This window comes from Enoplosus armatus, chromosome 7 (genome assembly GCF_043641665.1).
Source record: "Enoplosus armatus isolate fEnoArm2 chromosome 7, fEnoArm2.hap1, whole genome shotgun sequence".
Classification (NCBI taxonomy): domain Eukaryota; kingdom Metazoa; phylum Chordata; class Actinopteri; order Centrarchiformes; family Enoplosidae; genus Enoplosus; species Enoplosus armatus.
This window is the reverse complement of record NC_092186.1, coordinates 13,905,111-13,931,739: the sequence shown is the minus strand read 5'-3', so window position 1 is coordinate 13,931,739 and position 26,629 is coordinate 13,905,111. Positions and strand designations below refer to the sequence as shown.

Below are 26,629 nucleotides of genomic sequence, written 5' to 3'. Positions count from 1 at the left end.
GGGTGCTTTAAGGTGAAATCCCTTGCATAGTTTTGTACTGTATAGTTAACACTTTTTCACTTCAGTGCACATACAGTAGTCTCGTGTGTCTAAATAAACTGTGCTCAAACTCAGATGTACATTAGGAGCACTCCAGTAGCAGGAAAGCTTCCGTTCATTTGGTACGCGTTCACTTTAGATTTACTCGTAGTTGGTGTACACAACCAGTTTCCTCATTTCTGATGCTAATATCTCTGCACTGCTGTACCCCAACACCCTGTCCCAAACAGTCTGAGAGATTTTTTGTAAAAGACACATTTTGTACTAATGGTAGTAATTGAAGTGGGAAGATTTTCATGTTGCTGTGTAAAAAAAACAAAACAAACAAAGACAGGTGCTCTGTCCAATAAAACAACCAGAGGAAAATGAGCAGAAGTCTTCCTTAGTTTTGTTTTGTTATAGTTAAAGTGACTTTTCATTTTTAGAGCCTGCCTTTACATGAATAGCACAGGCCTGTAGGCCATTTTAATTCGTTTTTTAGTGGCATTATTTGTATTCTTGTTCATTAGACTGGTTGTTATTTGGCGGTGGAAAAGTAACCAAGTATATTTACTTAGTACTCGCACTTATGTATTTTCATTTTATGCTGCTTCATACCTCTACTACGCAACATTTCAGATTCAGATTTCACATAAAAAACACATGATCTGATTAAATCGTGTATGGATGAAACAATCCACCAGCATATGAATTAGTTAACATTAGCTCCACCTAATGGTAGTAACAACAATAACAGGAAATATTGTGAAAAGGGCCTTTTAGAATACTTATTTATTTCTATTTAAATAAGATTTTGAAAGCAGTATTTTTACATTGTTGTCAGGGCCATTGTTGTCATTCACAACAGGTCATGTCCTCAGTATTTTTTCTTGGGCTTTGGGGGTTTTAAACTGAATCCATTATTTTTAGACTAATTATGTTGAAACCAAATTTGACAACTTTTAGGCCAATGGACAGATAAAGGATTCATGATTGATATTTTATTTCTGGTAGTGTGGAGCTGTTTCAAACAGAATTTAGATGGTCATGTTGTTAAATAACATTTGCAAAAATTAAACAAACTGCTACATACAAAGTGAAAAACACTTAACTTAATACTTTACTATAAATTATAGAAAATGGGTGGCTGGGCTCATGACCTCGGTATTTCTGAAATCCTTCTATTGCTTCTATTACTTCAGTAAAGTAAAGTAAAGTACTTCTTCCATCTCTGCTCTATAATGTTATATATATATATTTTTTGGCATATGGTTTGTTTTGGCTGACTGGATGACAGATGATAGTTTACATGATTGAAGTCTGCAATCCAGTCTTAGGTTTTAATAGATTCCTGTCGGGGAGTCCAGTGCCAGGTTTTTCAGCGGCCTCTGTCTGTGTCTGGCAGCAGCGCAGCATGAAAGCAGTGGGAAACAGAAACACTATGGCTGCCACTCTGTCTCTTACTCAGGTAACACTGTCTTACAACTCAAATCTAACGACAGCAAACGTCTCATGGCCTCTGTCCGTTCTGCTCGGAGACATTACAATTGTGTTTGTGAAACTGGGCAGGCAGAAAGGCGAGCATACCTCGGTCCTCGTCTCTCTTTTTGGAAGTTTAGTCCTGCTGTGACTGGGAAAAGTTTCTGCCTAATCTCTTTGGGGACTGCGTAAGGGCGTAGCTAGCTAGCTAGCCTGCAAGCTAACAGCTAGTTTGTGTGCAGTGTTGGGCTGTTTTAGAGTCGCTTTATCAAACTTGAGATAAACCATATAACGTTACTTGGCTTCGTTTCGGCCGGGAGTGTATATAATCATGTTTTGCACCGCCTCGTTTTGCTGCAGGCTCGTTGGTCCTGGCCAAAGAGATGTTAATACGAGGCTCACTCATGTGTGACTCTGTTGTGGCTTTACTGTCATATTGTTGCTCGTAGAGCCTCTGCTAACGTTGTTCTCCGCTAAAAATCAAGCAACATACAGACAGTGTACGTTATAGCCTACGTTGGGAGTTTCCTTGCTGCTTATGTAGCCTGCTGTATGGTTACACTGAATAACCAACCTGTTTATTGCTATTATTAGAAGTAAACATGCTTCACTGACTGGGTTAGTGTTTTTCCCTGTGACCTTTTCTGAAGAGGATAACGTCAACTGTTAGCTTGTTAGCTGCTGCGGTTGTTTTGTGTCCATAATGTTAACATAAAAACTCAAAATAGTGTAGTCAGTTGTTTTGCAACCATTAAGAGGAAGTGAATTTGCGTAGCCGCTAGCCAGCACTGCTGTCACAAAATGTCAGTCTGCTGCTAGCTTAAGGTTAACTAAATACTGCAATTTGTGTGGAAATGTGTTTGTTTGCACAGTAAATAAGTTATTTAGCAAGTAACAGCCAGGTCTAACAAGTGGGCTACAGTCCCACAGTCACTTGTTACCTGAGCCACTGTTGCCTCTAACAACAGACAGGAGCTGTCCGCCACCATCATTATCCCTCAGATGAGTTCAAAAACATGTGTTGATAATATCTCTGTGTTGTGAGGCTTCATTGGTCTGCCAGGTAGCAATGCTTGTTTTAAGAGTGTCTGTCAGCTGTACCACCTGATAATCCTCACACTGACCTACTGTTGGAGGTTGCTCGTGACATTAATGTGTTTTATTGCCATGGGTGAATTAGGGAGTTGACATTTCTAGAACAAACTAGACTGGCCTGTCAACTCATGCACTGTAATGTATGTTGCTATCTGCTGCAGTTTTGTATGGGCTCGCTGGGGAATGATTGAGGGATGTTTTTTCAATGCTCAATTAAAGAGTCACCAGTACAATGACCACAGTGTTACAGCCGCCAACAGTTCCAGGCACACTATTGTGTGTCGCAGAAAAAAAGTTGCATTGGCCAGAGAAAGATAAGTGTGTGTGAACAGTTATCTTGGTGTAAATTGGCCGTTGACAAAGCTGACAGATAACTATGCTGATCGCTGGCTGTGTTTTTCTGAGTCTTCCTCTGCGTCTGAGCTGTGTGTGCAAGTCTGCAACAAGACTAACATCCTCACAGATCTTTGCTGTACTCTTGGTTTTGTTTTACATCATGTAATGATGTTTGCTGCATGTTTGTTTCTCTGTTGAGGAACATTAAGACAGCTTTACTCAGTGGTTGAATAGCCAGCCACTCCCTAGTTGAATCACAGATAATTACTGTCCACTCCTTTCCTCCGTCGCTGCACCTGTTGATTTAAAAGCGCAACCAATTGTCAGTTTCAGCTATATGGAGAAGGAAATGCTGATTCTTTTCCTGTTCAGCCCAGCAGCGGACAATCGTATTAACAGAGGAAAGGGGGGTGTTTAGGGAGGATATGACAGAGGGCCAAATTAGCTGTTGTCTGTGGAGTGACGCCCTGCTGTAACTGTCTAAAGCTGACCATCAGTAGCCTTGGGAAGTGTAGCCTATATCCTTAAGTCAGGACGCTCACAAGTCATCACCCTCTCTGCGTGCAATTCAGCAGAAACCTTCTGTATCATTGTGACTCATAGAGGTTTACTGTATGGTGTAAGACACATACTGTGTTTCTGTAGAAAATCTTTGCACATCTTTGCCAGGAAGCACATCATAGCAATGCCTCTCAAATAATAATTACTGGAATTATCTAGCTAGTGCAGACATTTAGTTAATTGAGAAAATGAATTGCAGACAACTTTGATAATCGATTTAATTTAGTCAATCAAGTCATTTATCAAGCAAAAATGCCAAACATTTACTGGTGCCACCTTAGCTATTGGGACTATTTACTGCTTTTCTCTGCATTGTATTACTGTAACTTGAATGTATCTGGGTTTTGCAGATAATTGAAAAAATAATACCGAAAATTATTAATTGCATCTGTGTTTTACTGTCATGTCTGGAGTTGTATCGTTGTATCCTACCTGTATGTTAGCTGTCTTAAACTGTATATGTTGCGGGAAAAAACTAGACTACTGTGTCTTCTTTCATAGTAAAACACAGTGAACTAAATTAAATGTTGCATTTGTTCCTTTTGTCTTGGCAGTGATCAAAGTCACTGTGTTTAATTTTTCTCGGCAGATGTTTTGGTCCTTTGACAAATAATTAAGCTGTTTCAGTGACAGAAGTGTCAATGGGCGTGATGATGAAAAATAAAGCAGAATTTTAACATATTGGTTATAGTCTGTGTGTCTACATCCTCCATCTGTAGTGGATCTGTCTTTTGTTTTTGTTGACAGCTGCCTTGGCTCAGTGGATGACACACTCACTGTAGCCAGCAAACACTTGTTGATCATTTGAGTTTGTAAACTGAAAGTGCAGAATTGAGAAAACATTTTAAAGTATTGGTTTATTCTCTGTAAGATTATTTTAAAGGTAATTATTTTAGGGATTTGATCAATTTCATGCATAAACCTAAAAGAGGCCATATGAGCGGACACAAGTGGGGTTGTTACAGTTTTAAAAGGTGCTTATAAATGTGGTGAAATGTGTTTTTTTTTTTTTCTTAACAGCTCTCCAGTGGAAATCCCATCTATGACAAATACTATCGGCAGGTATGCAAATATATTTTCCTACAAATATGGTTTATTCAGATTAGGCCATGGTGTCCTTTATAAGATAGTATGTCTTTCACATTGGTTAAAATGTGTGTACAGTATATTATTAAGTAATGAGCCCATTACTATTGTTGACTGCATTGTGCTGTAAATTGCTCTGGATCAGAGATGTTTGAAGTACAAAAAAAAGAGAGAAATACTTATATTGAGAAAATATGTTTTTTGTAATTTGAGTGCTCTGAACCTTTAGACTCTAAACTCGCTTTAGCTGCTTCCATAAACTGTAATGTTGCAGTGAGCAGTGATCTCTCTTCTCTCAGTTCCTGTTTCTGTGTCCAGTAAAGGAAATATCTCTATGAATTAATAATGTTTCCCTTTGCCCAACATGTCAGGGGAGCTCGCTTTGAGTCTCCATGAAAGAATACGACCAGATCCAATATCAAGCTAATAGACTGCTGAGAAAATAGCTTCGAGTCACTTAGATCAATACTGTTAATAACCCAGAGACTCCGCTATCCTACAGGGCAATTCTCACAGTTTTCATTTGTTCTTTATTTGCTTCTCTCTTACTGCTAAGAATGCACTCACAGCTTTTCTCCAGTGCTGTGGTCTAAAGCTATTGGCTAATAAGAAATGCAGTGTCTTTCTTAGCAGTACAGATGTGTTACTGATGTTTCTGAGATGGTATAAGCTCTAATGATATTGTGTGTTGGTTGTATGTGTGTAGGTTGACCCGACTGGCAGTGGGCGGGTGGCAGCGGCTGATGCAGCTCTGTTCCTGAAGAGGTCGGGCTTGGCTGACTTGGTCCTGGGGAAGGTGAGCAAAAGACTCAGATCAGTGCAGCATTATACTTACCTGTTGTCTTTGCTGGTTATGTTGATGGTAACAAATGTGTAAACTGTGTGTGTCTCCATAGATCTGGGATTTGGCAGACTCAGAACGTAAAGGTTCTCTTAACAAGCAGGTATAAATGCAGTGCAGAGCCACACCATAATGGATTTGTTTGTGTTATGTGCATCAAGTGCAAATGATCGCTGGATTTATGTCACATACTGTACCTCTGTTCCTCTCAGCAATTCTTCATAGCGTTGCGGTTGGTGGCCTGTGCTCAAAATGGCCTGGATGTGGCGCTCAAGAGCCTCAATGTGGCTGTTCCTCCTCCCAAATTCGTAAGTCTGCTACTGTGAACTCCAAATCAGGCTCTGTCCGTTAAGTTACACCTAGATATACTGTATAATCAGAGGTGTTAGTATAATTTTACTGCCATAGCAGTTAGACACATTATTGTATTTTATATGTTTTATATTATACATTGTACAGTTTTTTAGATGAGAATAAGAATAACTGATGGAGTTTTGTGTTTGTCTCCAGCATGACACAAGCAGCCCGCTGTTAGCAGGAGGAGTGGCTGTTGACATTCCCTGGGTCGTCAAGGTGAGGCACTTTTTATCTTTCTGTCTTAATGTAACATAGTGATCTATGTTTATTTGTAATTTGCCTTGATGTCTTTGTCTTCCTCATAAGAGAAAAAAGTGATTCCTTGAATATAGTATATATCCATCACAGAGTCAGATCTTTTATGTTGTGTTCCTGTAAAATGTGAAATCATGTCAGCTCAAATATGACAGACATTTACAGCCGAACAATGTCAGTACAATTTGTTCATAAACATTGACTAGTAGTTCCTATAAAAGGCACTATTTAAAGGCAAATGTATTGCTTGACAGCCACAACAGTAACAGTTATAATGATTTATTTACACAGCTGATGGGTCTGAATTTCTCTGTTGCTTGTTGAACTTTCTGGAAACATGTTACTGTAAAACATAGCCTTTCATGTCTTTTATTAGATTTTTTTTTACAGTAGCTGCATCAGGACTAAATTAAGTTTGAATCCTCGGCCTGTAATAAGTGGACATGTGTTTTTGTTTTTTATCCCCAGCCTGAGGAGAAGATGAAGTTTGACTCCATCTTTGACAGTCTGGGTCCAGTAGGAGGGATTCTAACAGGAGACAAGGTCAAGCCTGTCCTGCTCAACTCCAAACTGCCAGTGGACATCCTCGGCAGGGTACAATGACACTTTAGTTTCACCTATTGACAGAGTGATTAAAAATAAACTAAAGAGAGAAATTCTATGCTTTTAAAAATAAGAAGAAGTGAATAGTTGCGCAGGTGGCTTTCAGAAACCCAACTAGCTCATTAAAACATCCCAAAACCAAAAAGTGATGTTTTTCATATGCAACAGTCTAAATGATAACAAATGAAACCACACAATACAGAAAGTTTTTTTTTTTTTTTTTTAAAAAAGGAAGTGAAATCAAAAATCAGTTGGGTAGAAAATGAAATCAGCGAGGAAGTGAGAATCGGTAGTGAGTCAGGGCTTTCAGGGACACATGTTATTCTGTATTATATAGTTTTGTAATGATGCATGCTTGATAATAATGTCTGTGTGTATTGAAGGTGTGGGAGCTCAGTGACCTTGACAGAGACGGCATGTTGGACAGAGATGAATTTTCTGTGGTAAGAAATTAGTTAATGTCACAGATAGAAAGAAACCACATAGGTTACGGTTACAGTCTGCAGTTAGTTTCAGTTTGTACTGTTTTTGAATTGATATATTCAACTCTGTACTGTTTCCCTCAATATATTACAACATTGATCTTCCAGGCATCTAAATCATATCAAAGGTTTTCTAGCACTTGTTTTCAAAAAGGTGTTTTCCCTAGTCTTCATCTGAATATTTTTGTTCTAGGAAAAGATTTCTACGCTCAATCTTTTGTTTGTGTGTATACGTGTGTGTACAATCTTGGAAGCTGTTACAGGTTGTGAAAATCTTTTCTGTAGCCCTGAATGGAACAATTTCCAGACATGTGGAAGAAGTGTGAAGACTGAATAACTGCAGGATGGTTTATTGGTAATTGCCTTTTATCATTGATTTTTGTTGCCCTCTCCCAGGCCATGTATCTGGTGTACAGAGCTCTGGAGGGGGAGCCTGTTCCCATGTCCCTACCACCTCCCCTGGTTCCACCCTCCAAGAGGAAAAAACCCTCGGTGCCTCCCGTGATGCCCCTGTTACCCTCGCCCCCCTCAGTCAAAGAAAGTCGCTCCTCCCACACTGGCTCTAAGACCATGCCCCACCCCCCTAAACCCACCCCAGCTCCTGTCCCAACACCAGCAGCTGCCCCTGTGAGTACTGGACCCTGTGCATGCAGTACCTTTTTGAAAAGCTTTTGGATGTTTCATTTTACTACTATATAGCTGCAACAACAAATATTTAAAATGATTTCAAACTGGATAGGCCAGTGTGTTTTTCAAAAGAACAAGACAAGACGGAGCGTGAAGGTAAGTAAAGTATTGAGTTGGTGTCTTGTCATCTGCGTAGATTGTACAACCAGTACTGTATAATTCCCCCCCGGGGATGAATAAAGTATTTCTGATTCTGATAGTTAAAAGTTTGTTTTGTTGCCTGTGCAGTGGGTGGTGTCGCCAGCAGACAAAGCAAAATATGATGAGCTGTTCAACAAGACAGACGGTGACATGGACGGCCTTGTGTCTGGACCTGAAGTCAGAGATATCTTCCTCAAGACTGGACTGCCCTCTGGCACACTCGCACGTATCTGGTAAGTAGGAACAGCAAAACTCCACCAGCGCATAGGGCTATTTCTATACAACACACACACACTCACACCTTGTAGCTATTTTTGTTAACTGATGTGAAACCTTTTCACTTGGTCTTTATAAAATTGGTCTTCAATTAGTAAGTGAAGTCAATTTATATTTATATTTGCCAAAAATTACAAATCTTGCCTCAAAGCGTTTTACAATCTACACAGCATACAACACCCTCTACCCTTAGAGGATAAAAACAACTTTTATTGAGGGACAAAAGGACAGAAAGACATGCAATAGATGTCATAGGTACAGAATAGAAGGGAAAAACAGCAGTAATGTTATATATATGTTACATATTTGATGAATATCACAGTTTCCAGAGTACATTTTGTTGGCATTAGGCTGCACAAATTGTGTTAGATCACATGCTGTTATGAATTTAAGGTCTGCAGTTGAACATAGTCAATGTTGATAAAGGATGAAACGAGAAAACAATGTTGTCCCTGAAATATAATGCCTGTGATTATTAATCCAATGACAATATATGGAGTGAACTAATAATGATTGTCATTTAAGCTGTAATTGCTCAGTCCTGGGTGATATTGGTGCTGGAAAAATAAGAGCAGTTTTCATAGCTCCGCAGTGTTTGCTGACGCATATGACCTGGAGAATATCACGTCATATGGATTTTTATCTTCACACAGTTGATTAGCTTCTGTCCTGCTGTGACTGTCCTGTGTGTTGGCCTCCATAACCATTGAACATGATGATCAGTCAGGCTATCAAAAATAGCCATCGCCCGAGGTGTAAATCATTACTCTCTTATGTAACTGATGTCTGTTTGTGTTTTCAGGGAGCTTTGTGACATTGGAGACATCGGGAAACTGACCCGAGAGCAGTTCGCCCTGGCACTTCATCTGATCAATCAGAAGCTGACTAAAGGCCTGGACCCCCCGCAGAGTCTCTCGTCAGAGATGATCCCTCCAGCTGACAGACAAAACATTAAACAGGTGAGTCGCTCAGCGCGCTCAAGTCTATGACTTATAATTATATCTGGAACCCCCTTTTTTTTCTCTGTTCAACATGAAGATGTGCCTGACGACACAGAAAATTTGCGTTTTTTTGTCATTAAAACCTGCTTCAGAACCAATGCATCTATAATAATGAGACTGATGGTGTTAGAACAACAGACCAGCAGTACTGTAGTAGTGATAACAGTTGAAACCAGAATGATAATAGTGAGGTGCAATAATTTGAGTAGTTGTATGAATTACTGTATGTCTTGAACGCTGCTGCCTGATATTGTTTGTTCACATTTATACAGGAAAACATCTGGCACTATTTTTCTTTTTAAGCAGAAAACAAAACTTTAACCATTCACATCTTGCTTTTTGCCTGTCTCTGTATGTTTATGTTTTATATATTATTATCAAATATGCTATCATAACTAACTGATATTATTTGTATATTTTTATAAAAGTCAAATTAAGTTTCTTGTTTTATTATTTTGACTTACATTGTTCCTTTTTTCTCCTGTTTTTGTGCGTTTCGGATTTTGCATGCAGCTGTGTATCTTTCTTTTCCTCCTCATGCAACAGTTTTATGCTGTTTCCTCTGTGTCTGCTCTTTACATTCTTACATTTCGTCCACCTCGCATGTGCAGCAGGATGATCCTGAGTGAGTGTGTGGTAGTTTACTGACTCGGGGGCATCTCATTACTTTTAACAGGCTTCCTCTCTTTGTCGTTTTTCCGCCTTGTCTATCAAATTTTCTCAAAATTTGTGTTTCTGTTACTGAAACTAAATAATATTTTACGTCTTTATTTCTCCCCAAGTTCATCATCATTAGCTGTCTAAATAGTTATGCTTAAAAGGTAAGCTGACAAGAGCAGGGGTTGCTGTTTTAAGTATTTTGGGATGCACCAACGGCTCCACGTATGTAGATGCAAACCAAAGGCTTGAATTTTGCTTTATGTATCTTTCAAAATGGACAAGAGAAGTTGGGTTGTTGCTGTCTTCATTCTCTTAACATTAGAAAAAGAAGTGAAATCCAACACAGTAGATATAGTTGAATAAAACCCTTGGACCCAGAGCTTCTCTCCATTACTCGTATCCTCCCAGTGTAATTACCCTTGAGTCAGCCTTCCTCCCATCCCTGCTGTTTTGTGTCTCCTTCAGTGACTTCATGTGTAATTTGTTTAAAGCCATCAGTGTAGCTCTGCTCATTTCTATGTGCTATGACAGTTTTTTTCTCTTACGCTTATGCCCTAAGTATCCTTAACCCAGGATTTTTCATCCACATATCAGTAATTATTATAATCCATTCTCTCTAGTGTTACAAAATCAGTCTATTCCTTCCTTATGTTACTAGAGGTAGTTGTTAGCCTAGAGAATAGGAAGTTTCATCATCGAGTTTAATCCTCTTTTTATCCTCTGCCTCGCGTCCTCTGCAGAACAACGTGGTTAACCTGGCAGCTGACTTCTCTGCCATCAAGGAGCTGGACTCTCTCAGTAACGAGATTGTCGAACTACAGAGGTAACCTTTTTGTTCTCATTCATTTTAAAAATGGTATAAAAAAAACAAAAAACATGCGTGTTCTTACTGAAGCCATATTGGTGCAAGTTATGTCACTGGTAGTGACAAGAGGTACCTTGAGATGGCCGGTACTTGTTTAGAGTGTCCACTAATTAAATATAAATAAATGGATGATTTTTAAGCCATTTTTGACTGCGATGTGCATCAAATGTTATCAAACAAAAAGATATGTTCTTAGTGTGAGGCCCAGCTTTCATGAATGTATTCTTGGAAAAGTCGTGCATAATGTAACCACCTTGGGATAAAAACACAAGACTTCCTCATGAAAGTCAGCTGTCAGAGCAGATGCTTGTATCTCTGTCCTGTACTGACCAGCAGGAGGCAGTGTTTCCCACAAACTGAGGGAACTGGGTAGTAAATCCAATATACTGGGAAACAGTGATTTATACTAACTGCTGGTCCCAGCTGGTGTTGTTATTTGTGAACCACACTGGGTGAAAGAGTTTAACTGGTTCAACTGTACAAGATTATATCACTCTCACTCTCTCAGACTTTCTTTGAACACACAGCTTCAACGAAAAGAAAAAAAACATTTGTGTTCTTGCTGCAGGCTACCAAACACAGCAGATGGTTATAAAGCCGAGTTATGCAGCTTCTGTTTGACAGTGACGTGAAAGGAGAGTGACAGACAGAATATGCAATATACACCAGACTTCATGTTTTCACCTCCACTTTCTTGGTCTAAACATCTAGCCAAATGATTATTTTTAAAAGTTAAGGAATTTTACTACATATGTTTAACTTTTTGACTTCAGTATTTTTATTATACAGAGAAAATAAATGTAACAAAGCACCTGCTTTTGCTCCACATCATCTTTAATACCAAAATACTTCCCAGTCCCAGTTGCACAGAGATGTTGAACAGATGTAGCATTTTTCTCTAACAACTCTTCATTTTGAAAGTTTCTTTAACAGTTGTCTTTCTCATTTTAGAGGTAGATGTATAAATCTTTTAGCATTGCTTTTTATTGCTTTTTGGGGGTTTTTTGTTTCACTAACAGATGGTTATCAGCATCAGTTGTTGAGGATTTAAATCTCATAACTAACAGAATTTTGCTTCCCTATTTATGAAAGCTGAGACTGAGAAGTGAGAATGTAGCCTTCCACCCAACCGCCTACCTTTCGACACACACACACACACACACACACGCTAGATGACAGCTGTTCGAGGAAGGAGGGAGAGGTTTGAAAGATGGAGAGAAATGGAAACTAAGTGACAGAGATCAGAGCTTCAGACAGGCAGCAGATCAAGAGGAGCTTGAAAAGATGATGCATGTTTGTGACTGCTTCAAAATGTGGCAGCAACCTTCTGCTCAAGATGAAGAGGATGATGATGAAGGGTAAGAGGAGGATGGGAGTGATACTCGGTAGAAGAAGTACTGTTATCAAGGGAATTGTGCTTTTTGTTGTGAGGAGAGAGAGAATATAGAAATGTCTGCTGTTATTTTTAGTCTGTGTTGAAATGGATGACAAAGGAGAAGTACTTTTTAAAGCTGATGCCTGTTTCTTTCTTTTTTTTAATTCAGTTATCGAATAGTGAAACTGAGCAGGAATAATGAGTGTTGTGTTAGAACAAATGTACATAATGGGTGTACGAATACTGTTTTCAGAGCTGAAACAATAATACAAAATGCATGCGTAATATGTTAATCCTATCATGAGGCTAAACAAAACACAATATCACACTCTCATAGCCTGTAGTGCACATTATTTCCATCTGCCTGACAGAAATAAGTCGCTATGTGAGAAAACAATGGAGGAGCCTAGTGAAAATTACATAAATAGTTACAAGGGGTTGATCCTGTAAAATAAGAAATGTAATACATTCACTTACCAGTACTTATCAGCATGTTTTTCCAGACATTCAGATTTACTGAAAAGCATATTTAAATCAAAGTTTCACTCAGGATATTTATTTGTAAGGAGTGTCCTCAAACTTGTTGTGTTGTTTCCTTTTTTATACATTTGTTATACAGACATAATGCCCTTTTTTAAGTCCAACACAATCCAATGTTGGATATCCATATCTGGTACAAAATGAAGCCCTATATCCATATAAAGGTTTCAGTTGTAGCTAATTGCAGTTATCTTACTGCATATTATGGTCATTTATATTAATCATGATTAATGATGAGGTTTAGTGATTTGAGAGGCGAAATGGGTTTAAATTTTGGTGTCTTATTCAGTGTTAACAGTGTGACTGTAACTTCACAACTTTAAAGTAAACTGGAACATTTTAGTGTTTCTGCCGTGCCTTTTTATTATTAGTAAATAAAATACACATTCATTAATTGTCAGTTGTGCACAAGTTATTATGCATCCCTACTCGTCACCCCGCCCCGTTTCATTTCCTCTCTGGCTGGGTGGATGAAAGAGTGAAGTAGAGAAGATGAACATACTGGCAGCACAAACGATAGATGCTGTACAGTCGGTTGGCTCATCATCACTCGTCCCTCCTCCCTTTCTTCCTCCCTCCCTCCATCCTCAAGGCAGCCATCTGCTTCTCACTCCTCATCTCCCACACATTTGACTGAGCAAGCACATGCTCACTTTCTACAACACTCACCCTCGTTGCGCTTACAGCGTCGTTCATCCGCAGCCCTCAAGTCTCACACTCACTCCACCTTTCTTCATATCCTGCCACACACACACACACCTGCTGTAGCTGCAGGCGTTCAGGCGGCTCTCTCTGTACTGTGGAGTTGTGATTTCAGGACATCATGGTGGTTCAGGGAAAAGAGGTGGTGGTGGTTCAGGGGCCAGGTAAAGAAAGCTCAGCGGAGAGCTGGCTGGGGCTGGGTGGACTTGGAGTACCGGGTCTACCCTCTCTGTCCTTGGTGACTAAATACTCCTGTCTCTTGTGCTGGACCCCCAGGGAGAAAAGCTCTGTGGAAGAGGAGATCAAGGAGAAGGAGGAGGCCATCAGACAGCGCACCAACGAAGTGCAGGTAAGGTCTCGCTGTCTCTGTTTGTCTCTGTTCCCAGAACAGAACACAAAAGGGAAAGAGGGATTTATGGGCAGACAGTGGTTAGATATTTAGGAGAAATATGTTTTTGTAAGCAGTGCCTTTCATAGGACTGGTGTTGAAACATAGGTAGTGTACGTATAGGAGCATGTATGTAGTTCTGCTGCTTGTCCCTTTTTAAAATATTGAAAATATAATAACATAAATCCTGATCAGACTTAGCAGACAGTAAGAGCCGTATGTGCTAAAGCAGTTGTTCACTTTTGTTGTGATGCATATACTGGAGGAGGAGATCAATAATACATTTGGCCGACCGTCTTAGGCGCTTGTTCAGAAACACAGTTAATGTTTCTCAGAGAGGGAGAGGCTGGTGTCCTTGTGTAGGTGTGTCTGCCTGCTGTGAGCCTGAAAGAGAGAGAGACAGAGACTCTATTTTAGGAGTTGATGGCTTAAAGGGCTAGTCTGCTCCGCTTTTGGGAATTCAGTCTGATGTTTGAGTGTGAGGGTGGGTCTCAAGGGAGTCTCACGCTGATGTTGCTGAATTTCTTAACTGCACCGCAGGGTAGCCTTTGGCTATTTATACTGTAATGTGTTTTCTAAATATATTCCTCGACGTCACATATTGTGTGCTTTGTTTGTCGTGATCGGTGCAACTACCCCTGCCTAGACTCTGCACTAAGACTTCCCCTGCAGTATTTCTCAAAGGCTGAGAATTTATGACATATAGCTATGGTGTAACCTGTCAAACTGTTCTTGTTCACATATCAGGCTGATGGAGATATTTCTGATTTATTAGCCTGCCTTGTGAAGATTGCTGCTGTCCTTTCAGCGGCAAAGCTCTACTCAGCTGCTGCTGAAAGGAGTCTCACTGACATATTTAACTATTAAACAATCTTTAGCCTCTAAACCAAAATACAATCTGTACAGCTAAAGTTCTCTTGCTCCTTCTTCTACCAGTCAGCTTACTTCTAACAACCAGCTTGTGTGAATTTGTAACAGCAGTTGGTCTCAGTGGGCTGGATTAATAATTGTTTTGTGGCACTTCTGCTCTGCTGATGAGTCACTTCTTGTGTGAATTCCACTTATAATATGTAACATGAAACAAAGGTGTCTGGCCATAATCAAACCAGGGATGTTGCGAATATTTGGTTTCACAAAAAATTGACCTTCACTAATTTCTTCCTCATGTCATAATGTTTTTCATGCATTTCTTTTTGTCCCTCTGCTCAGCTTCTGCCACAATGAAAAAAACATAAACATATTATTGTAATTTCAGATGCTGGATCTCACTCTGAGGACCTGGAAGATTAAAGAGCCTCTTGTTTTCCTTTCATGAATTATCCTTATCTGAAATAATCTGTTTGCCTGTGAAAGAACACACGAACACATGCTTATTTCCTTGATGTCTGCAGGACTTACAGGATGAGGTGGCGCGGGAGAGCGAGGAGCTGCAGCGGCTCCAGGCTCAGCGTCAGAAGGTCCAGGAGGCCTTGGATGAGCTGGACCAGCAGAAGGGCTCCTTGGAGGAGCAGCTGACTCATATTCGCCAGCAGACCAGCCAAGAGACCACACTGGTAGGTCTGGTTGAATTTGGCGGTGAACTAGCAAAGCACATCAGTAGTATAAATTGATAAACCATTCCATTCACATGACTATATTCCCCCGAGTGATACCAGCTCATTCATAATGGGTACGTCTATCACAGATTTCATCGTTGCAGTCAGAGCATGAGGAGCAGGAACAGAGAATTTGTCAGTATGAGGAGGAGCTGGTCCAGGCCCGAGAGGAGCTCCTCGCTCTGCAGGAGGAGAGCAGGAGGCTACAGGAGAAGGTCCAGGCCGCTCAGGAGCAGCTCACACCTCTGCAAGAGTCTGTCCGCGACTCCTTTACGCAAGTTGCACAGGTTTGTTCGTGTGAATCTGTTTCTCATGCTCATAAAGATTCCTTTCTTCGTAGAAAATTGGACCTATATTTTATTTTTCTGTTATTCTTGGAACCTCTCCACCTCTCTTAGGTTCAGCAGAAACTGAACGACCTTCAGGTGGAGGAGAGGTCAGTAACTGCCCAGCTCAGCTGGAAGAGAGCCCTGGAGGATAGCTCTCCTGTCATGGTCAACGGATCAGCAGGCCCCACTGCAGAGCTGCACCAGGGGGACCCCTTCCAGCAGGACCTCTTCCAGGAGGACCAGCCCAAAGAGCTGAAGGAAGAAGAACCAGCTGCTGTCTGCAGTCAACAGAAAGAACATTCAGATCAAAAAGAGAAAGACGGGGTGAACGAGAGAGAAGAGGAAGAAGAGAAGGAGGAAGAGAGTCCAAAGACTCCAGAGGAGGAAAAGCTGAAACCTGACCCCTTGGATGATCTCTTCACTAGTCTAGCCTCCTCTGAGATGTACAATAATGTGTCGACTCTCGCCAAGCCACAAGAGAACACGGTTAGGGTGATAAATATGCTTGCATTAGTTATCAATCCTTTCATAGATGGAAAAAAGCCACTATACAATCTACAACATCACTTCCTACTACGGCTGTGCAGTGCTGCTTTCTGGCTGGTCAGCAGCAGAATATGGCCAAGTTTGTCCCTGACTGAGAGATAAAGTTACACCATTGGTCGGTCGAGTGTTGGAGTTAGGCCTAGTTTTGTTTGTTTTTATTCTGAAAACCTCACAATTCCACAAAAAAGGGTTTTCCTATTTTTTTAGCTCCCACTAAGCATGCAAGACCAGCAGACTTAATTTATATTTAATGTGATCATAGTTTTGTAGCAATACAAGAATTGTACCAAATGTATATGTATAAACTCTGAATGTTTCTCTGTAAGTAACACTAGTCCTTGCTGTGCTGTCCTCTCATGTCTCCAGGAACACAGTAACCCTACGCCCGACGTCTCCTCGGAAGTCATAGATGATGCAGAGGAATCCCCTAAAGAGAGCCCGCCAAAGGTAAAGACCCCGAGTTACTGAACTATACCCGTGTTATACAGACGGTAAACAACATTGGTCTATCCGTGTTCCTGTAGAAGTATCTGTGTATTCAGAATAAAATGTGTGTTGGGTAACGTGATCATATAATGACAGATCTGAATGCAGGTGTAAATGCTCTTCAACAGGTTGCATCGCCAGAGCCAGAGGGCAAACAGGAGCTGGCAGAGTCCCCAGAAGAAACCTCCACCACCTCCTCGTTACCTCCTCAAGTGGGACCTCGCTCTATGCCGCCTCAGACCAGCCCTCCCTCCCTGCCTGAGATGGACTTCTTCCATTCAGACCCCTTTACTGACCGTGAGTCCCCACTAACATCTAAAGTTATAGTAGCTAATAGCTTACAAATAAAATGGCTTCATACCGAGGTTCCCTATGTTTAGAAAAAGTTGACCTACTACAAATCGATTGGTTTCACAGACTTCATTGTATTTATTGTACATTTTACATTTTATAACCTTACAGACGATCCATTCAAAGATGATCCGTTTGGAAAAGCAGATGTTGCAGGCAAGTTTTCTAAGTTAAACCCCTATTTGAAAGTGAAGGCAAACTAATCTCTTTCATGTAAAAGAAAACCTGAAAAATGCGTCAGTATGTATGTGATCTGACAAACGTACCAATTTATATATCTGTGAATCACATTCTGTATCTGTTGCTGTTTCTGTTAACTCAGATCCATTTGGAGGAGATCCGTTCAAAGGCTCAGACCCCTTTGCTGCAGACTCTTTCTTTGCACAGACCTCCAGCGCCCCCTTTTCCTCAGACGACCCTTTCTCTGCCTCAGCTGACCCCTTTGGTACCACTACTGGCGTGCCAGAACCAGACCTGTTTGCAGCCAAGCTGAATGACGCAGCGGCTGCACCAGCAGCAGGTCCTGATCCCTTCATCTCCAAACCTACCAATCCAGCTTTAGCAGCCAAGGATCCATTCAGCTCCACGGGGAACAATATGGCCGATTCTGACCCATTTGGAGGGAAGATGAACTCCACTGGGGAGGCAGATCCATTTGGTTCTCAGGACGGAGGGGCAGATCCCTTCAACTGCTCTTCACCCAGCTCTGATCTGGCCGTGGTGAGTAGGCCGGCTGTAAAACCTGCTCACAATGTACTCACTCCCAAATTTAATGGGAAGTTATTGGGAACTCTTGATATAAGGAATACAACAACAACAATTCAGTCTCAGTTGTGAATGTTTTAGGATGCTGTTGTGGGTTAGTTTACATCAGTAATTTTTGTAAACAGATTTAACAAGCCTATATTTCTACATTTCCTATTTTTCTTCATCTAGCCAAACCTTTATGCAAATATACCTGTGATTGATATGGCTGAAATGTCTGTTTCAAAAACAGAATAAAGCCTTAATTCATTGTAAGTTGTTCAGACGTATTAAAATGACAGGAAGTAATAACGGAAGCCTTGTTTTTAACTCTAATTTTCACATTAGGTATTAGTAGTATTGTAGTAGTACAGGGCATTGTTTTATCTGTATATCTGAGTTTGTATTGTTTTGTCTGCACCCTTTCATGCTGCTGTCTGGCCAAGTCTCCCTTGCAAAAGAGCAATCAGAAGGAAAAATTTTAAAGTGGTGTTAATAAATTAGTTCCATTTAATGTTATCATGTCAGTATAGTTTCTGCTAAATGTGAACTTAGTGAGAATAAAAATTATGAATGGGATCAGCAGTAGTGTTTGTTTTTGTATAATGTACATCACTTATAGTTCCAGTTAATGACATAAAGTTTGAGTATATTTGTGCTCACAGCAGAGTTTATTGTACAATATGCTAAGTACTAGTATGTTTTGTATGTTCTATTTTTAGAAGGACACTGCGGCAACCAATGACCCGTTCGCTCCAGGTGGTACTACAGTGAGCGCTAGCTCCGATCCAGGTGTGACTTGTGGCATAGCACCACCCTCTGGGGACAGAGGCTATTGCAGCTGTTAAAATTATATATGTTCAAAATACACTATTTACAGTGTCTGTATGAGTGTTGCCAAGTTTATATGCTCAGTGACTTTTATATGTTCATGTGTTTCAGATCCGTTTGCTGCTGTGTTTGGTAATGAGTCATTTGGAGGGGGCTTTGCAGATTTCAGTGCCCTGACAAAGGTAATGAAGTGATGTTGTTCGTGCCCTGTGCTTCACCTACACAGAGCTGAAATAACACTTAGTATGTGTCATAAAACTGACACAGTTAAGTCAGTGGCAGTAGAAATTGTTGTGACACAGTGAACTCACTTTTGCTGTAAAACCAGAACATATAGGAAGACTGAGTGGGTTGTTGAGTGTGTTGTGGTTTTTGGGAGGAAATAGCTGGAACACTTGTATTGAATTCTCCCCCGTGGAGGATTTGGACAGTAAACTCATCGTTCAGTACTTACAACAAGCAACAACATTTGATATTTCTCCCTTTGTTTCAGTCAAACGGTGCTGACCAGTTTGGCATCAACAATAAGAACCTGTTCCTGGAAGATGGCCAGTCTGCCAGCCCTGACGTTCCCCCAGCCCTGCCCCCAAAAACGGGTACGCCAACTAGACCACCTCCTCCACCTCCAGGTCAGTACTTACATTGTTCAGTGTCACTATGGAAGGATAACTGTTGTATTAATAGTATGTGTTAGTCATTTGAAAGAAAACACCCTAGTATTATTGTATTCACTGTTAAAATATGCTGGTTTCTGCTTGGTCTGTCTTTTTACAGTTTAACTTATTTATTCTGTGTATCTGTACTCTTGTATATGTCTGTCTTATCAGGTAAGAGATCGTCCCTCTCCAGAACAGAGTCCTCTGACTCCTTCCAACGACGAGGGCCCTTCCTCCCACAGCCTTCAGGAGACTTCACCTCCTCAGCCTCCTCCTCTTCCCTGCCTGCTAAGGATCCTTTAGCCGACCCCTTCGCCCCCTCCTCCCCTCCTCGTCACAACGTACGGGAAGCTGACCGATTTGCCAGCTTTGACAAAGTGAGCACCTCCCTCTCGCCCTCTCCCTCACCTTCACCTGACTCTCACTAGTCACGCCCTCCTCTCTTTTGTTTTTCCTGCTAATAAATCACATTTAGTTGTTTAATTAAGTCTCAACCATCAAGCAAATCAGGCCAGCTTTATAAATCACTCCATCCACTGCCATTAAAAAGTCCCAAAGAAGTGAACCAGTAGTTCAGGTTCTTGATGCTGCATTTATTTATTTGATAACCTCGTTTTCTTGAGCTGAGCTGACATAAGCTACTAAACCTTCAATATTTGAGTTTGTTTTTCTTGCATTCTGTCTGCTGCTGGTGTATATTTTAGCTCTTTATTATGAATGCAATATTTCCCTGCCATGTAAAGATTCTTTATACTTGTAATTATTTTTTGTTACTGATTTATATTGGGATTGCACTTAATTTAAGCCCTATGATTGACGTTGGACTGTCTTACTTTAAAAGAACTGTACAGAAATGTCATTATGGCAATTATAAATACATTGAGATGTTAACTCTGCAACATGGTTGTAGTAATGGACGCAAGTTCTTTTACAAATTAATTAATTGCACACATCTTCATGATACCAAGTCCCTCTTAGTGGTTGGCAGTGAATGGAGAGATGAGAGGCTGCTTGTATTTGGCTTTTGTTGGCCATCCCATCCCCAACTCAGCACACTGACATTACAGCATGTGCATATTTCAATCTAAAATGAGATTCATATTTTATTGCAAAATGTTTCATTTTATGCACCTTTTTACGCTGAAATTGCATCTCAGGTAAATTTCATATTGTCGTTGGTGCACAGTGGTCACTCTGGGTCTGACCAGTGACTGGGCTCAGAGTCGATATGTTGCTGAGTCATTATAAGCATTATATCAGCTGACCTTGACTAACGAGATGCAGAGGAGTGAGATCCCATTTCAGACCGTTTCAACCTTTAAACTTGAAGTTGCATGAAGCTGTCAGTGTTTTTATAAACTCATTGATTAAATGTGCTTCAGGAAAAAAATGTAGCAGCTGAGCTAACAGATGCCTTTTTTGAGAAATAAAAAAAAAAGAAGAAAGAGCCAGGTTGCTCTAATAATTATATTGCTTTAACTGAGAAGAACAAGGGAATTATAGTTCCCTGTCTGTTTTCTTCTCACTCTGTGCAAATAGTCATATATCTAACATTTAAAAAATAAAAGATAATAAAAGGTCTAAACATGGGTTGAACCCCTGTTGATATATCAGGAATAAATTAGTAACAGTATTAAAATCCTCTCAGCTCTTCCCTTTTGTAATACTGCCTAGAAATGTACTGTCACGCTGTGAATTTGGATGAATAGCTATTATTATTATTATTATTATTATGATTAATAAAAGACAGTGTTTAGTGTTCTCGTGCCTCTCCCGTCACATGACTGCACCTGCATGTCCCTGTTGAACCCCGACCTGCACGCACTAACCTGTGTTTGATTGGCTGGCTCTCATTCACTCATACCACTGCCTCCGCCATTCCTCAAATTGTTTTCCTTTACACATGCCGCTGTGTATTCATCCATGCATCCATCTGTTCATCCATCCATCATCCATCATCCCTTCATTTAGCAGTTCATTCAGCCTTTGCCTGGTCAGCAGTGTGTTGTGGAGAAACAGATGGCCTGTATTCTCTCTGTGTCTTTACACCTCTGTCATTAAAGTTGAATAAAGAGTTGAATCAAGGGCACCATCTCTGGCTTCTATGTGCATCCATGACACCACTATCTGCAAATGCCTGCGCTTTTAAAGGACCATGCCAAACGTTTTTTGCATTTTCAGTTCATTTACCACATTCACTTTTCATTACCGCAGACATTTTCCAAAGCATGCTTTAAATTTAAGATTATTTCCTGCCTTTCAAGCCGCCTACTTTTGTTTGCCAGTTCTGTCATTTCTGCATTGTTGTCTTGCATTGTAAGCAAGGACTGATTTGTACATTTTGAGCAACAATAGCATAACTTATGAATTAATAATGAAGGTAGACATGTTATCAATCGTGATGGTTTTATTTCAAGCAAGTTTTATGTCTGTGCAAGTTCATATTTATTTGTTTTGATACTGTAGTGCCCACGTGGCAAGCAGGAAAAATGCTTCCAGTAATCTACAGTGTGGTATGCCTTGGAAAATGTTTGGCAGTCATACATTTTAGAGGATTTGTACTAAATGGGCTAAAACATGCAGAAACGCCAGTATGGTCCTTCGACAGAATCCTATCAAATCACTTGAGTAACTGAAAGTAAAGAAGGTAAAGTACCAGATATGTGAGTTTCTTTAAGTTTAGCAATAAAACACGTCATTCTTCTTGCTAAGTACTTTATTGATGTCTGATTTCATTCACATTTCAAAAGCAGCAGTGGGATGTTTCGGCTACAAGTAATAAATGCATGTTCTCTACTAAATCCGTTACATGTCTCATATATGTTCTCATCATGCATGTTCTGCGCTGCTCTACACCGAAATCATCAGCTGTTAAATACCTGCTGGTGAACATCATCACCGCTATCTACTACTTTCCTTTGCATGGGTGGACACACACTGGAAGACCTGTGGTGCTTCTGTCTGTCATTCATTAAGAGATTAATGACACATTGCATGTCCGTCCTGTAATGATTAACTGACTTAACCAGCGTACTGTCTATTTAAATGTTCCCATCTTTTGCCTTTTGTTGTCGTGAATCTACAAATGTGACGACTCTCATAGATTCTTCACCGGAGATCCCTGTTTTCACGCTTTATATCTCATTTCAGTCCGTGCTTTTATCCTCATCACACACCTCCACAAAATGTGTAATGACACTCGCCTGAGAGGCAAAGACTGTCGCTGTCCTCGTGGTCATCTTTGATGCAGAGACATTTATTTAAATGGCTCGTTGTTGTTTGTAGTTTGGTTGTATTTTGGTTGAGAGACTGAAACATGACATTTTGGATTTATAGACCACACGGTGACGAACCTTTGTCATGATGGATATTTCGACTAATCGAACACCGACGTAACGAATAACATTAAATGATGGCCGCAGTACATTCAGGTGTGTCAGTTCGAGGGCCCTGATAATTGTGCGTGCTGGCTCACTGTCACGGCTTATTGACACAGATAGATATTGATTAGCTACAGATAAGTGTTATTAGTTACACCTGTCAAACTGTCAATTGTCAGTTGTTGATCAGAAATGTCAGTTCAGGCTTTGAGAGATCAGAAACCCCTCTTAAAACCCCACAAAAATATTAATATTATATATATTATTATTTATTAATATTTTCAGCCATGAGCCAGGAAGTGCTCAACGTAAGCCACAATGTAGTTAAAGATGCCTTCCCTGCAACCGGCATTGCCAATATTATTGGCTAATTTTAGCTTATCATGGATAGATCATTATCTGCGTATATGGTGGCCAAATGACAAATTGCAGGGTGTGTCACAGTGGCCTAGGGGCTAAGATGCGACCACGTAACCATCGCTGTTCAGTCCAGCCAGGGAGCTTGGTTGCAAGTCATTCCCGTCACTCTCGTTTCCCTCATTTCCTGTCAAATTTCCTGGCAAAAATTCCAAAATTTAGTTTAATTTAGAAACATGTAACTATTACATGGTTTGTCCACAGACCTCTTGACAAGTTTAATTTTCATCTGTCAAACAATACCTCACAGGACATTCACTATTCTTACATAATCAAATTTAAGGGATTCTTATTGAAAATGTTGTCGTTTATTTAAAAAGAAAACTAATATTGGCCCATGTATTGTTATCTGATATATGTCGATATTGGCCTCAAAAACACAGTATCAACTGGGCTGCACATGTTGACAGGAAAGCGTTCCCTCTGAGATATTGTTCCTGTAATCATGATTACATGGATGTTACAGGGCCAGACACAATGTAATACAACAGCCCTGCAGTTATCGGTTCCTTTATGGAGCTTATAATGCTTATTGATAGTGGCATGCAGTATATTATCCATCCTGTTATTGTTGGTTATCTGTTATCAACAGGCTCTAAGAAAAAGTTTCTATCTCTGAGAATTTGTTAACTGTAAATGTGTTTGTCTTTGTTTGTGTCTCCTTTCCCCCATATTTCTTTGTATATGTGTGTCCTTTCTGTCCCCCTTGTGTACAATGTGTGTGTGTGTGACGTGTGTGTGTGTGTTTCCTGTGTTCATGGAGCAGTATCCAACAGAGGAAGACATGATAGAGTGGGCAAAGCGCGAGAGCGAGCGAGAGGAAAAGGAGCGACTTGCCAGGCTCACCCAGCAGGAACAAGAGGACCTGGAGCTGGCTATCGCACTCAGCAAGTCTGAACTCTCCTGAGGAGCTCGTTCCCCCTCCCCCTTCCTCCACTGGCCCGGCTCGGCACGGCACAGCACAGCCCGACCCAGCCCAGAAAGCACCAAAGCAAAATGGGGACTGTATAGGACTGATTCAGCAGCACTTGCTGACCCCATGAAGAGACTTTCTTAGAATAAATCCATGTCTGAATCTTTCACCGCCCTTCTCCTCAGATTGTGTCCACTGTTCATTGCAGTATCGTGTCTTTCCATCCCGTTGGTCTCTGTGGTTTCGCTTGGAGGAGAGGACCAAGACGTGTATCCTCTAAAGAATGGATTGTTGAATGAAATGCAGTGAACATGGACTTAGAGATCGTCAGATGTTAACATTAACTCTCCAGAATGTAATTTATTTAAACATACACTCAAAATAGATTGAAAATGCTTTGTCAAAAGTCCTGTCTTTATCCACTAACAGTACTCACTACACTTTATTCAATCTCAGAGATTTGTTTCATTAAAAATAGACTTGCTAATTTTGTAGAACCCCCAAATCCCCCAATTTCCTTCCAGCTCTTGTTTAATTCTCTGAAACTAAATTATGAACTGTGTAGTTTCAAGACAACAAGCTGGGAAAAAATGTGCGTTTTTGGAGCCACTGTAACAAAATTTAAGAGAGCAAGTCAGTCTTTTTCTTTTTGAAATGGAGTGACCGTGTACTTTATGTACTTTTCCCGCCCTGTTTGATGGCAGGCAGCCTATGAGATTTATCTTTTTCCTTTTTGTTCAGGACAGGGTGACAGAACTCAACATTTCTACGTGTTTAACTGGAAGTTACCAGTCCTCTGATATGTGAAATGCATGTGCAGATTTATACTAAAGTTGAACAAATCCATCACAGCTACCACATTCAGCTTCTAGATACTTTAATTTCTTTTACATTTCAAAAGCATTGCTTTGGCCATTTCCTGTTCTGCCTTTGTTAGGAAGTTTATTTTTTGTGGAGATACTGAAAGGAATGAAACTACACCTATTACATGTAATGATTACATATTAATTAACGTTGAATGTCAGGGCGCACTACAAGGGAGTCCAACACTCAATACCTGACACTGCTCTACAAATGTTATTTTGTCACCCAAACACTTATTATCTTGAAACTACTTACTATGAAACCTTAAATTCTGGGCAATTAATTATGAATAAATAGACATTTTATTAATGTGGCCTGAGATTAAAGAATGTTATTTTTTGCTGAAATGTGACTGCAAAACTGGTGTGTTTGGACATTAACAGACAAACAGTTCAAACATAGAAGCTGGGTTGTCATGGATGAATGTATGAGTGTTGAAAAACAGGTTTATACCCACTTTACCTGCTCTGTTTACTCATACATTAAATGAATAGTGTTAATAGTTAATCTGGAGAGAGACACACACACACACACACACACACCCTACTGGGAGGTCAGTGTTAGGCATTACTGAATGACACTTAAGCTACATGGATGCTGGTTGGGTAACTACTATTTTTAATGAGAGAAGTGTATTTAAAACAGACCAACTCTCCTGAGAGGTCTATATTCTTTTCACAAATCTCACACCAGGTTTCCACCGTCTCAAAGTGTGCCACTGTTGGTGCTTCTTTTGTTAGCGTTTGTATGAACCTTTTATTTTTCCAGGAGATGCTTCCTAACTAACTGGATTTCAAAGTCTTACACAAAGTCAGTAAAGGTTGATCTGTGTTTTGGTGGAGCAGTTTGTCTTCTGTCTGTCCACTTCCGGCTCTGTGGGGATTAACTGCCGTGTGTTTTGAGGATAAACGCTCCTGTTGCACTGCATCCTCATTCCTGTTAACACCCACACAGCAGTCGGTCGGCCAGTGATTCCTCTTCTTCTTGCTGCGTAAATTTAGTGTTTTTTCTCCCAGAAAATGAGCTAAGTTACTTAACACTGAGTGCTAAACTATGATTGCCTTGGTTGAAGAGCAGGAGGCCTTTTGTTTTCATTTTCTTTGCTAATTTCTGACCAAACAATGCACAACATTTTGGACACCTCTTCCTGTTCTCTTTTCGGCCTTGTTAAGAGCGAGCATCGTCATAGTTTCCTCTTCTCATGTTAAACCAGTTTACTGTCTGTGGTTGAAGCTGCACTTCCTACTCAGTGAGTCTCTCATTTTGCAGTTCATGTTTATTGTAAATACAAGAGAACAGGAGTCGTCCATCTCTTGTCATACTACAGTTTATAGTTTCATTCTCTCATGTTTTAAAGGCCACCAGACACGTTACTGTCATTTGTACAGACTCCTCGAATTTTACAAATCACAAGAACCACTTATGTTTCTAGGCTTATCCATAAAGGCCTTTTAAAGCTCAAGCTAATTGTATTTTATTTTGTATTTTCTAACAGAAAAAAAATCCTTATCGGGAGGTTTGCCCAGATATGTAATGCATTTAATTGAAACAGAATAAATATTAAACGTGTACTTTTGCAGTTTGTGTGTTCTTACTGGGATCAAGTAAACGACTAGTGGTGGAAGAAGTTTTAGATCCTTTAAAAAGTAAAAGTAGCAATACTGCATTATAAAAATACTCGATTACAAGGAAGTAATTAAATACATTTTTGAGGTATGCTACTTTATAGTTCTACTCCACTACATTTCAAAGGGGAATATTGTAGTTTT

General features: G+C 40.2%; 1 protein-coding gene across 2 annotated transcripts; it reads left to right on the top strand.

The window, feature by feature from the left end:
- The first annotated feature begins 1,452 nt into the window (after window positions 1-1,452).
- On the top strand, window positions 1,453-26,423 carry eps15 (epidermal growth factor receptor pathway substrate 15). 2 transcript variants are annotated; one of them, XM_070908532.1, is made up of 25 exons: window positions 1,453-1,486; window positions 4,510-4,551; window positions 5,282-5,371; window positions 5,472-5,519; window positions 5,629-5,724; window positions 5,927-5,989; window positions 6,497-6,622; window positions 7,015-7,074; window positions 7,510-7,740; window positions 8,029-8,174; window positions 9,020-9,176; window positions 10,619-10,701; window positions 13,637-13,709; window positions 15,140-15,301; window positions 15,433-15,630; window positions 15,742-16,158; window positions 16,585-16,665; window positions 16,833-17,001; window positions 17,167-17,211; window positions 17,378-17,775; window positions 18,522-18,591; window positions 18,742-18,812; window positions 19,124-19,259; window positions 19,458-19,663; window positions 23,850-26,423. In XM_070908532.1, the coding sequence occupies exons 1-25, from the start codon at window positions 1,460-1,462 to the stop codon at window positions 23,988-23,990; spliced, it is 3,336 nt and encodes a 1,111-aa protein (XP_070764633.1). In that variant the 5' UTR covers window positions 1,453-1,459; the 3' UTR covers window positions 23,991-26,423. The 2 variants fall into 2 exon arrangements, with proteins under 2 accessions (XP_070764633.1, XP_070764634.1); XM_070908533.1 differs by lacking the exon at window positions 23,850-26,423 and having other exon boundaries at window positions 19,458-21,370.
- The last annotated feature ends 206 nt before the right edge of the window (window positions 26,424-26,629 follow it).